Raw genomic sequence first — 14,031 nt, 5'->3', positions numbered from 1 at the left:
ATCAGTTTTTTTTTTCCTGCTGCCTATGTCCCGATGAGAAATTACCTTTTACTTCTTGTCATGGAGACACAAAAGGAGGTGAAAGAAAATCTCTCTAAATGGAACTGTCTCCACAACAACTTTCCCTCTTGGAAGATTTCCTCTTACCTCATGCTCTGATGAAAACTGTACAATTCTGGATTTCCCATCAATTTCTGCCCTGGTAACAATGGACACCAAAACAAGCATAAAGGGTGAATCTTCCTAGCAGGGACCCAGTTGGTAATACAAACCTGACAGGGTTTTTTTTTTAACACTTCCACAATCTATCCAAAACAGGTAGACTTTAAAGTAATTTATCAAAACTGGAGCAGACAAAAGCTGGAGCAGCTGTGCATGGCAACCAATCAGCTTCTCCCTTCAGTTTGTTCAGTTAAGATTTGAAAATGAAAGGTAGAAGCTGATTGGTTGCCATGCACAGCTGCTCCAGTTTTTGTCTGCTCCAGTTTTGGTTAATTCCCTTCTCTCTGTTTTCTTCAGGGTTTTCGTTAATTTGCATTGTCTAACCTTATTTGCATTCACTAGGCATACCAGACACTATAGAATTCTTGGATATAATTTCACAATCATTGGCTCATCAATTATTGCAAGCCAGGACATGTGTGATGGAGGAAAAAAATGACCCATTTGATCACTATTTGGGGTTGGATGTAAATGGACATGCGTCAGCCTATATCTGCACATATCCAGTCAGGTCCACAAAAGCAGACCTGGACACAAGCTTATTGCATTTGGTCCAACAGACCTGAATGGCCCCAATGTAAGCGAATGTACACAGACACACAACTGCTTATATCCGGCCACCCATAGGAATACATTGCAGTCTATTTTTAATCCATCTAATCATGAGTCAAAAATGACTAAAGGAATCCTGTGTGAATAGTGCCTTAAGGCCTGGGAATTATCAGCCTGGATCTATAGCACTCCCTCAGGCCCCACTTGAGCCTGAGTGGGCTGCTTGTAATGGAGAAGTTACACAACTTTGAAAGGTAAGGAACTGAAGGGTCTGTATTGCTCAGCTCTCCTCACAACAGCCCCTGACAGCGTCATTCCACATCTATCACCTCCAGTGTTTCCATCTCCCATCTCCTCTCCTGAGCCTGGCTGAGGGGAACCTGGATCTGGCTGTATTCAGCCCACAGGTACTAATCCCAGAAATGAGAACACAGGATTCTTTCTGGAGTCACTGGGCAGACCATGCTCTACAACAGGGGTGCCCACAATTTTTTGTGTTGGGATCTACTTTTCAAATGACGAGCTACATGAGATCTACCAACGAAAAAGAAAAACCTTCCTCGCTCTCTCTTTCTCCTGGCTGCCTCTCCTCGCTTTCCTGGCTGTCTCTCCTTGCTCATCCTCCTCGCTGTCTCTCCTGGCTATCATTCCTCATTTTCTCTCCTGGCTCTCTCTTCGCTCTCTTGGCTGTCTCTGCTTGCTCTCTCCCCTGGCTGTCTCTCCTCTCTCTCTTTCCTGGCTGTCTCTCCTCTCTCTCTTTCCTGGCTGTCTCTCCTCTCTCTCTCTTTCCTGGCTGTCTCTCCTCTCTCTCTCTTTCCTGGCTGTCTCTCCTCTCTCTCTCCTGGCTCACCTTGCTGTATTTTGCAAACAGTGCAGTGCAACAGGTTGTGTAAAGTAATATTCTTTGATGTAATACATAGCACTTCAACCACCAATATCCACCAGAAAGGTGTCAGGGAGCTGGGCTCAGCAGGCTCAGGCTAATAGGTAATCATGTGTGCACAGCTAAATAAATATACCAAAATGGAATATAGGGGCCACCATTCACAACCTTCATGATCTACCAGGATCAGCTTTGAGAGCTACTGGTAGATCACGATCTACCTAATGGGCACCCCTGCTCTACAATAATGTAATTGCCTCTGTTCAGGCCCCTCACATCATCACTGAAAACACAAACTACATTTCCTTAGAACACATTTAATAGCACTGGCTCTTTTATAACACTCTCTCCTGTACAAATATGCTGAGAGCTCAGTGGCACTCACTGATGTCTATTTGCACTTTATTTGTCACAATGGATCTCATGTTTCATGAGGCTCCAGTGCTGAATACACAGTCTGCAGATTAAGAATCATTATTCAATAACACATTGAACGCCAGAAAACCTAAACATGTATTTACAGCTATTCGCTAGAGGAGAAATGTCACATTTGTAATGTACCCTACTTAAATCCAATTGTGCCTAATAATAATAATAATAATAACTTGTCTCACCTTTCTTGTTTTACAGCAGTCATCTTTCATCTATTGTACTGTTTATTACCCCTGAATGTATTTTCTTAAAGGAGAACTATGAGGGGAGTGCTTTTCACTCACCTCATAGTTCTAGCCGACCTGTGACAATGAGACTGTCACAGGTCGGCTCAGTAGATCGGGAGGTGAGGGAACACATACCGGGTTCGCTCGCCTCTCGATCCTGTCACGGCTCTCTGCCGTGACAGGGGGAGGGGCTGGATTCCCCTCTCCCCGCTCCGATCTGCCAGCGCTGACTGGCGGAACGGACGGGGGAGGGGGCGGGTACAGCTGGCTCTGCCTCTAGATAGGCAGAGCCAGCTGTCACTCACGCAGCTGGGCGGATCCCGTCATCTAAGTCGGGATCCGCTCCGGCGTCTCAGTATACCTCGAGCTGTAGCTCGCGGTATACTGAGCTTAGGGTAACGGGAGGACACTAGTTTGTGTCCTCCCGTTACCCTAAGGAGAACTATGGGGAAAAACACTGACCCCATAGTTCTCCTTTAAGGCTCTCAACTAGCTTTAGGTCCCAAGTGCTACATAGGCTGTGTGAAAGCACTATGCTTGCTTTGTATTATCACAGCCTCATACAAAATGATATATAGTTCGCAGCACTTATGCACACTCCACATTGCTCCTGGAGGGCAGGGACTGATGCAAATGAATAATATGTAAAATATTGCATAAATTGACAGCGCTGTATAAATAACTACCTGATAGAAAAATTCAGGTCCCCCTCTGCTGATTGACAGCAGCAGTGGGCGTTTGCATTAGTTAGTTTGCTATTGGCTATTGCCAAGTGCAATAGCCAATAGGAATCTAGCTATGCAATCGTATGCCTTTTTTTTTCTTTACTGACTGACGGTCGGGCCGTGGCTCCCGATGTCAGAAAAGAAAAAAAAAACGATCGCAGGGAAAGGTTTAATCTGCTTGATAGAGCAGATTAAACCTTTCCGGGAGAAAATGTTTCTCTCCCGGGCGGCCGGGAGCCGCTATCTAATAGCGGGAGACTCCCGGAGCTTCCGGGAGAGTTGAGATGTCTGCGGTAATATATAAAAAAGTAGGACTAAAGTCCACAAATACATCTGCTCCCACACCAACATCTTCTTATGGGTGCAGGGATAGGTGCACTAGATTGCATAGCTCATGTCCTTGGGGTTAAAAAAAAAACTTTCTGCAATGTTTTGTTTTAAGGCCGCAGTTCAGCTTTAAAGTAACACTGACATTACAGCAAAAAGGTTATATAAACTTTGCCTGCAAAATAAAATTTATTACTTAAATAGTAATGAGTTAAGTTTAGGTTCGGACCTAACCCTGTCCAAACCTGAGCTCCTCTGAATCTGAAGGAGGTCCTCCCAAACATGAAAGGAAGTTCCGTCCACGTCGCCCTATCAGCTGCAGGCGGGTGATGTCACTGACCTTATATCTCTACATGCCAATATTTACTAAATAGATACGTGGCCTTATAAGGTAAATTACATCAGCACAAGCATCACACCCTTTGTTTACATGCAGCTGCAGGCCAGGGAATGTCTGGCCGGCGGCTAATTAATTGGAAGTGCTCCTCTTTTCTTTCTGGTTGTTACTGAGACAGAAAGTGGGAGGAAATCCATTCATTTAGCGTTATCATGAGAACAACATGTGAAGGTAAATCTTCCAGTGGGGACAATCTGTCTAAGAGAGGAATTCATCTAAGTTTGCAGAGATTTCCTTGAACTCTCTGTTGGGTCTCCAGGACAGGAAGCGAATCTAACTAGCAGGAGACAGACAGTAAAAAATAACCTCATTTTTAATCCTTCTCTATTCAATCCAAGACTAAAACAAAGGTTTTGGCTTTACATACACTTTTTAATACCTACCTCTCCAGTAAGTGGTGACTTGGATCTTCATACAAAAGCGCTCAATGCCTGATAATGTCAGCACCCGAGCAAGGTATACTCAACAATTCCTACTCTTGCCCTCACCACCTCTACACTGCAGGGTTCAACCCTATGTAAGCTCCTGTGTGGGATGGTGTCAAAGCTCACTCCCCCCACATGACAGAGTTTGGTTCTGGGCACTGGGCACTCAGGCTGTCACATGGGTAAGGTCAAATGATCACCCATACCCAGGAGACCCACTCAGTTAGAGCAACAAAGCAAGGTCTCCAGTGGAGTGGGTAGGTTGCTAGGAAACCCAGATGAGTAAGTATATGTTGCTGGGGGTAGCTATTCAATCCCAACTCCAGGGAAATTTACAAAAACTATAATATGAAAATAAACATGAAAGTAACCTCCTATAATCTGCCCATTTAAAGCAAAGTGGCAGTGCCTCTTAAAGTCCAACTGACAGTCCACAGCCAGAGTGAAGGGGGAGAAGAGCGAGAGCAACAACTTCCGGGTGTCTGGGGATAAGGTAAGTAAAAGTGCTTTACTCTGGTCCCCTAGGCATAAAGGAGCATTTAACCCTTCTAGTGTGAGGGCAGCCCCACTGCAAAGGAAAACATTTAATTTCCTTGAAGATAGCTTTTTAAGAGGTACTGTCACTTTGCTTTAAATAGGCAGATTTAACAAAACTGCTTTTCTGTCAAACTTTTATATAATTGATTTTGTAAATGGTAAATATCGTTTTAAATGCTACCGGAAGATAGCCAAATCAGTCCCTAGAAAAAGTAGAAATACACAAATATATTATATAAATATATACAATATACATAATAAAGAAAAATTATTATTATTATTTATATATATATATATATATATATATAGCTACATACATACACACTGCAAAATGTCAAATTTTGTTGCAATTGTAAAACTGTGTAATGGCCCTGATTACGTGGGGTTACGAAGGGCTTACAGGACCAGTAATGCTGTTGTACTAAGTACACATATGTACAACTTTTAGGTACAGAAATTTGTTTTGTGGTGCTGAATTGTGAAACTGCGCTGTCATCTTGAAACAGGTGCAGCAATTCTCACAGCAGCTACCAGGTTTCAAGATACTGTTTCTGATTCTCTCATACTGCTTTCCACAGAAATTTTAATGCATAGAGCCAGAAGGGCTTCAGTCAGTTTCGCTCCTGCTTCTACTGCAAAATGAAGACGAAGACAAGAGCAGCAAGACGAAGGCTGGAGATTGAACTGGAAGATGAGGATGAAAGTGTGTCACAGCAGACGTCAAGTGAGGATGATAATGATAAGTGTTTTGTGTATAAAGAGAGGAGTAAAGGGAAGAGTCAGGAGTCCGGGAAGAGCACGAGGAAAAGAAGGCAGATGTCACAAGGGAAGGAACATAGTGTCCGAAGACTGGAGAGCAATGAACGGGAAAGACAAAGGATGCATAAACTGAACAATGCATTTCAAGCACTTAGAGAGGTCATTCCACACGTCAGAGCAGAAAAGAAACTCTCCAAAATTGAGACGCTGACTTTAGCTAAAAATTACATCAACACATTAACTTCTACCATACTGAACATGTCCAATGGATGCTTGCCCACTGTTCAGGACACTGGCTCTGGCCGCAATGGCAGTAAGTTTTACAAGCATTACCAGAAACAACACGGAGAGGAGGACAATGATGAACACTTAGAAAAATACTCCACACAAATTCACAGCTTTAGGCAGGGCAGTTGATAAATCCGGTATATTTTTTTTTACTTTCATACTAGGCACATTCTCAGAAATACGATATATTCAAAATAACATTTTGCTACTACAGTGTACCAATTATATAGATATATTGCTTGTCCACCCACCAGCACTTTACACAGCCGTTCAAGAAATCAGTTCAGGTTTTCATTCCGGATAATTGAAGTTAAATATGATTTTATTTTGGGGATACTTACGTAAGACATAGGTGTAGATTATGGTATTGTGGCAGGGGAAATTTAATATTTAGACTTTTTAGGTAGGGTAGGGTGGTTGGTAATTCTGTAATATATGTGTATTTGAAAAATATATGTAAAAACTGATGAGTTCAATGGCAAACAGTCACAAAATCAATGTTTAAAAAAAAATAGATGTAGCATCTGATTTGCAAAATAAAAAAAAATCAATTTTTTTTTACCTTATGTCAACTAATAGTTACTTGATCGCTACTCCGAATATTTAAAGTAAAATTCAATAAAAATAAAGGCGCCTTGGGTAACAGGTCATCATCACTGTTTGCACTGGCCTATGAAACATGTCCAGTTGATGTAAATAAGTTTTAGACATTAAGTATCAGAGATGTAATAGTGTCATGTATGGTGATCTTGATGCTGTAGAAGTTCATAATATGGCAAGTAAGGCAGCTGTTACATTAAGTGGATTATTTGTGCATCGGACAACCATCAATAACATCACAATGCTCTAACCAGTGTATTATTGGTGAATCCAAAAAAGCACCAAAGAAATCACAATGCTCTAATGAGCGCAATAATAGTGAATCCAAATAAGCACCAAAGAAATCACAATGCTCTAATGAGCTCATTAATAGTGAATTTAAACAAACCTCAAAGACATCACAATTGTGTAATGAGTGTGTTAATAGTAATCCTAGAAGCACAATGGACAATGCAGAAATTAGTACATTTTACAATCACTAGAGACCTCTCAATGAATTTGTGAATTATTAGTAAAGACAACATCAGAATACTAAGCTCAATGCATTAACTGGGCACCTGACAATCACCAGCAACATCACAATACTGCATTGAGCGTATTAAAGGTGAATCTGACAAGCAATGAAACATCACAATCATGTACACAGTGCATTAATAGTGCCCCTGGTGATTACCTTAGACATCACAATGCTATACTCAGTGTACTTATAATAGATATGACAATCAGCAGAGACACCACAATGCTGTACTCAGTGTATTAATAGTAAATATGACAATAATCATGAACAACACAATGCTGTATCAAGGGTAATGATGGTGAACAAAACAAACATTGAAACAGCACAATGCTTTACTCAGTGTACTAATAATAAATATGAAAATCACCAGAGACATCACAATGCTGCATTGAGGGTATTAATAGTGAATATAGCAAGCACCAAAGCATTACACTTCAAAATGTATTTTTTATTGAGCCTGCAAAATGTACGTACACTGTACGTCGTCAGTCACGAAGGGGTTAATACAAGATATAGCAGAATTAGATTTTCATTTTATTACTATTGGGCTTTAAGAAAGGGCAGTCATCTAAATATTAATATATTAAGAAACAAAAAGGTATTTTTTTAGACTAACTATGCATTTTTAATGTCTATATTCAACTTATGTTGTAGATGGGTTTAGCTGGGAATTGTTACCAAATACTTTTGTGCCTGGGAAAATAAGTTTATTGGGAACTTTGCTGCCGTATAGTAAAGGGAATTATAGGCAACGGATTGCAGTTATTCCTTAGAAATGGTCTGAACCTAATAAGCTTATTAATATGCCTGGCACATTATCTGCACATACTAATTCCATACAAATAAAATAAATGGTAAATGAGGTGCTCAATTTTTCCTTACAGGGAAATGCTGTCTGCATGGGATTGGCTGAAAACTTCCAATGTAACTGAGAATTTATTGTTTATTTGCTCAAATAAATAAACAATATTTGGACCTTCTAAAGACCCTCCTTTGGCAGGACAGACCTTATCCTTTCACCAAAAGAGGAAGGACATGTTGACAATTGATGCAGTTTAACTGAACTATGGGCAGAATTTGGTCAAGATTGCATGGCCCTTACAGTGTCCTGACTTGACCATGCATGATGGGACGTAGTTGCTGCATGACAGTTCCTTGCTTCGAATGAAGATATCTGTGTGTGACCACCTTAAATGATACAAAGTTCACAGTTTATCCTAATACATTGTGTACAAATACAATGGCAAGGAGCTTCAGTCATTGAAAATGCTGAATTTACTAAGGCAACCCTATGGGCTTCGTGTAGATTGTTTGTATTTTGTTTAAAAACTCTTTCCTGTGGATATATGTATGTAATTTGTGTAGTTTGTGATAAAGTGACTTATAAGTGATGAAACTAAGGTTAGTAGGGGGATCTGTCTGAATAATGTACTTTTATCTGGCAGTCCTTTTGCTAAAGGAGCCAATATAGCGCTGAAGACATCATAGTCAGAAGCCTGCAAAATGTAAACCATTAATAATGATTTCAGTTCTGGACATTGTACCTTGCAAATCAATCATTAATCGTGTATCAATTAACTCATGGCCTCTGTAAATCCATTCAATCATAACCATACATTTAACAGAATTATTTGTGGTGATAACAGTTTTCACTACAATCAGCTTTGGTGTTTTCAGAGAAAGGTGTTAACGCTACAGCATATGAAGACATGTTATACAATCTAGTTCTTCCAACATTGTGACAACAGTCTGGGGAAGGCATTTTGTAATGTGCCATGACTGTACCCCGTGCACAAAGCCATTTCCATAAGGAAATGGTTTGAGGAGTTTGGTGTGAAGGCCCTCATGTGCCCTGCACAGAGCCCCGTTCTCAACCGTATTGAACACAATTGAGATAAACTGGAACGGCGATCGTGAACCAGTTCTTCTCATCCAGTATCAGCACTTGACCTCAAAATTCTCTCTTTGCTGAGTGGGCACAAATTGCCTCAGACACTCTCCAAAATCTTTCTGGAAGAGTGGAGGTTGTGACAGCCACAAAAGCGAGAGGAGTCTATATAAATGGCCATGGTTTTGGAATTGGTTGTCTAACTTTGCGGCTATACCAGTTTCCGCTTTTCTGGGAAGACTTTCCATGAGATTTTGGAGTGTGTCTTTGGGCATGTGTGCCTATTCAACCAGAAGGGCATTTGTGAGTTACTGGTGTTGGATGAGAAGATCTGGCTTGCTAAATTATGTTCCAATTAATCCAAAGGGTTTTTTTTAGGGTTGGGGTCATGGCTTAGTATGTCAGAATTAGTAGTTCTCACACCTCAAATTCTTACATACATCTTTTGGAGTATTTACCACTTATCAGGGTGGTTACATTATAAAAGGTTCTATCTCTTTAAACCCCAAAGACCATATGATGCCCTTTTAACGTTGTGGCAGCTGTTTGGCCAAGGTGAAGCAATATTTTTTTATATTTTATAATGTTTAACCCCTTTGTGACAGGAGACTAACACTGTACGTCCTGCCACGAAGTGCCCAAATGACTCACACGTACACTGTATGTGATAAGCTATTTGGGGTTCTGCAAGGCTGGTAACCACTGCGAATGAGCGGTTTCCTTTATTAACGGATGCCTCAGTATTGAGGCATCCACTAATGAAAGAGTTAAGCTTTTTTAGACACCCAATCCCTTTCAGGAATCGGGTGTCTGACAGTGAGAGCAGAGCCGCATTTACTGCTCTCACTGACAGCTGGTATAGATCGGGAAATCCTGATGTATACCGGCTTTTTTTTTCTTCTAAGGCTGGGATCACACCTAGGCGTACCGAATACGCGCGTTTGCCAGCGCGTTTTTACTACGATTCGCGGTTAAAAAAAAGCGCGTTTCCGAGGGCTATCCGGCTGTATCCTAATGGACACGCGTGGCAAATACGCCCCAAAGAAGCTCCTGTACTTCTTTTGGCGTAGGGCGTTTTGCAGCGCGTTCCTACGCGCTGTAAAACGCCCAGGTGGGAACCATGCCCTTAGGCAATCATTGGTTTTCACATGTTGAGAGTTTTACAGCGCGTAGGAACGCGCTGTAAAACGCCCAGGTGTGAACCAGGCCTTAGATACATGTTTTGATTGCTGATACAATGTTGCAGGTTTTCTGATCATTGTTGGAACGATCAGAAAACCTTTAGTGACATCTGATCCTGAAATGCTGCAGGATCAGTGTCACTAAGGTTATTATTAGTTGTTCTTAAGTTTGAAGCAGCCTAATAATAACCAAAAAATTATTAATTTATCAAGCAGTAATAATGAGATTAATTGATGACTGCTTGATATAATTGAATAACTAAAATACAAATTTAAAAAAATAGTGAAAAGTGTAAAAAAAAACAAAAATATAGTGTAAAAAATACAAATAAATGTAACAAAAATCCTAGGAATGTGAGGTTTTTCCAAATAAAGGACAAATAAATAAATGTATTTTTTAAAATACTTTTAAAAAATATTTTATTTGACCTAAGTGAGGTGTTAGGTACACATAACGCATATACATATATAGCCCTATCTGTCCTCTAAAAAACAATCTATAATATGTGTGGGTACACTTTGTAAGAAAGTATATTACTGACGTGCAAGAATCACACATCAAAAATGTCAAAAGTGTGTCAGTCATTTACATACAGAAACTAAAAGCAAGCTCAGTCATGAAGGGGTTAAACACTCCATACAAAAAGATTACACTCAATATAACATGTCAGCATGAGCAGTATACAATATAGCAAAAAAAAAACAACAGAATCATATATAGACCAAATGGTACCAGGATACGTGCTTGTTCAGGGCTGCCTACATGCTAAAGAGAACCATGGTGTCTATTGTATACAACCAGTGGTGGTGGGGGTGCATTTTTCAGCGCAAGGCACTGTTTTCTTTTTGTTTTCCTTTTGTTTTTTAACTTTATAGAAATGTCAAAGTGACATCCTATCCATCTGTATACACTGCAGCGGAGCAAAGACCTTGTGAGCTCCAGTGCAGTGTGCAAAAATGCAGATATAGAGAAAGGTTACAACGTGTTCAAATCACATACAGTAGATATATCAGCACAAGTTTCCTCCAATGCATTAATGAGACACGTGTGTTGGAAAAGAGGACTTCACAAGGGGCTTTGCCTCCCAAACATTGCCATGTTAAGGTGCTCTCCTCTTCTGTACCACGCCGACATCATGTGATATTGAGTGTAATCTTTTTGTATAGCGTATAAAACATTCTAACATATATAGAATATTGCTGCAATACATTTCTTGGTGCTTTTGGTGTATTCATTTTACCTTTATGCACCTTGGCCAAACAGTTGCCACAAGGTTGAAAGGGGACTTTTGTCTAAAAAGTTTTTGTACTGTATACTGTAGCATTAACGGTACCCTTCACTGGAAATGCCTGAAGTGAATAATTTGGAGGGGTGTCCACTTTCCGTCATAAATTGTATCATCTAGAACAATAAAGAGACATTGTTTATCCTCTGCAGCTCGGCAGAAAGATATTAGAGGCACATGCACAATAATATTGATTGTTACCAACATGTACGGTTTGGAAGCACATTGAATGGTTGGAAACGCTCCTTACTGTCCCCTACGCAAAGGATACTCACCTGATTGAAAAACAATACTTTACTCACTGCATCAATCTGCAAATCCCCATGCTTTACAATGATTCAATAAAATCTGAATTGTTTCCATGAATACCATCTTGTCATTTGTCCTTCTGTCAATGTAACCAACGTCTTACATGAGCTAGCCCAGTGGTAGGCAACCATGGCAATCTAGCTGCTGTGGAACGACAAGTCCCATGAGCAAATTGTTGGCGCTATATAAATTCTGTATAATAATAGTTATTACCAGACTTTAGAAATGTAGTTGAGGGCTTGTTCACACCAAATCTGGACCAGATCTGCATGAGAGTGCGTGTTGCTGTGTTTTTGCCGTGTTCCGGTCCATTCCTTTCTTTCTTTTTTAGCCTGAAATGGGCTTTCAGTGCGTTCCAGTGCATTTGCATGCATTTTTTATGCGTTTGCAAGCATTTTGGTGCGTTCCAGAGCAGAAATAAATAGGACATGCTGCAGTTTTTCCACATGCTTTGGAACTGAACGTTGTGGTGTGAACTGGAGCCCAAAATACCATTGGAATACATTGGATGCCTTTTTGATGCGTTCTGTAACTGCTCTGATCTGCATCTGCTCCGCACTTGGTGTGAACAAGCCCTCAGGGACTGTGGGATTTGGAGCGGGTATTATAGTTATTGGATACAAACTTAAAGGACAGAGTACTGGCACGAAAAACAAGAGGATGTGCCTGAAAAAATGTTGAAAAGAGCACAAAAGAGTGTGAATGAACTCTTCGTCAAGACTGCTCAACGACATCAGGAGACCTCATTTCTTCTTGACAATCTTTCCAGAATACTCTGGTTGGTGTGATAAGAACACTAGGCAGATTCCAACTGTGATCAGCAAGTTACAAGAATAACCCCAACACCTGATTGTCACCTACAGTATATCCCCAGTGGACTCTTTCAGCTCCTCAAAAACATGGGCAGAGTCAAAAATGTGTCTGCTGAAATCTATAGATTTTTAACTGTCCCAAAGGTTCAGAAAATACCACGTCTGCAAACAGGGGTGTCCCTGGCCTAGACTATTTGCCACTTGAAGCCAAGGGGGGTGCTCCCAATGCACCTTATAGGAAAGGGGATCGCTAGTGATGCATGTTTTTTTTTTGGGGGGGGAGTTGTGTCCGATGTCCCACCCAGCTCACTGATATCACTGGTTGCCAGGAGCAGGCAGGCTATTTATAGGCCCGTTGACTCACACCTCATATTTCCATTAACTGTAAGTTCTGGCTGGTTAAATAATTTGGCTTATATCCCCTACAAAGACGGATTAAAGAAGAATGGAGCCCAAGGTAGTATTAAAATAGGCCCGCTAATTGCATTGTCTGTGCTGGCATTGGGAAGTGACAGACAGGTACACAGCTTTGGCCTACATTGCTATTCCCTGGGTTTACTGGAGGAGCTGAGCCTCTGGACATCAACTAGGTCATGCGATCCTGCCTAGGGTGCCTGGTGGATGATCTGGCCCTGATTCCTTAGGCTGCCCATAGATATTAGAAAGAGCTTACATGTACAGACATGATCCAAATGCCTTCAGGGGTGCAAATCTTTCAAACACGGCAGAACAACCCAAAACCTTGTAAGGTTGGCTCTGCCAACTTAGCAAATTAATGTTCAGCTAGATGATGTCAACACTGCTTCTCTTGGCGTTTTCTAACCTGCCTCAGCGATGTTCTCCCAAATAGCTGGCAATAATTGGGAAGAGTTTCCTTAGAGAAAAACAAAAATGACTGCACTGTGTGACACTCATGTGCCGCTTAAGAGATTCTGGCAATAAAATGTTTCTATCAGTGTTCCCAGGTCAGCCAGTACAGTGGTACCTCGGTTCACGAACGCTTCTGTTCGCAAACAGGAAGTTCATAAAAAATGTTTCCTCCGTTCGCTAACTCCGTTTCGGGTGACGAACACAACCGCAGCCATTTTCCCTGCTCTGATACATGGTCATGGCTTCCTCTAGCGGAGATCACAGTTTGATTCGGTTCACGACCAGAATCGCGGAACAAATTAAGTTTGTAAACCGAGTTACCACTCTATAAAGGGGATCCTTCTTACTGTTCTTTTTTTGTTAGATTACGGATAAACATGAGCAGAACTAAAACTTCATGTAAGGTAGACACTGATCTTAATTTTCCACAGGAATAAAAATGAATATACCAAATGGTGATGTCATTGGACCATTCAAAGTATATGGAAACACTAAAATCTCATATAAGACTTACATATTATTGTCATTTTCAAACTAATTTTCAACATTTTAAAATGTGCATCTTTCATTAAAATAATATCTTGTGATCCTGCCATGACGGTCCTTGTTCAGCTACTTCTTATTGTAAGGTGACAGTGCTCAGCTCCTTACTCCCATCTTTGCCCCTGCATTGCTATCCGGTCACATGGGGTTCCAATGGAGACTACAAGTTGTTGTTTCAACAAACACTGCATAGGCATGGTGCAGTGGCGGAACTACCAGGGTCGCAGCGGTCGCCGGCGCGACCGGCCCTG

The 14,031-nt window shown here is 41.0% G+C and overlaps 1 protein-coding gene across 1 annotated transcript in view; it reads left to right on the top strand.

Annotated features, from left to right (window-relative positions):
* The window catches only part of BHLHA15 (basic helix-loop-helix family member a15), a 33,193-nt gene extending 27,073 nt beyond the window's left edge, over positions 1-6,120 (top strand). Inside the window, exon 2 of the mRNA XM_018570955.1 lies at positions 5,306-6,120. Within this exon, the coding sequence (XP_018426457.1) occupies positions 5,367-5,903 (537 nt within the window). The 5' untranslated portion in view covers positions 5,306-5,366 and the 3' untranslated portion in view covers positions 5,904-6,120. The remainder of the gene's footprint in view (positions 1-5,305) is intronic.
* The last annotated feature ends 7,911 nt before the right edge of the window (positions 6,121-14,031 follow it).

Source organism: Nanorana parkeri, unplaced genomic scaffold (genome assembly GCF_000935625.1).
Source record: "Nanorana parkeri isolate BGI_ZX_2015 unplaced genomic scaffold, ASM93562v1 scaffold3, whole genome shotgun sequence".
Taxonomy (NCBI): Eukaryota; Metazoa; Chordata; class Amphibia; order Anura; family Dicroglossidae; genus Nanorana; species Nanorana parkeri.
This window is presented reverse-complemented; position numbering and strand designations above follow the sequence as displayed.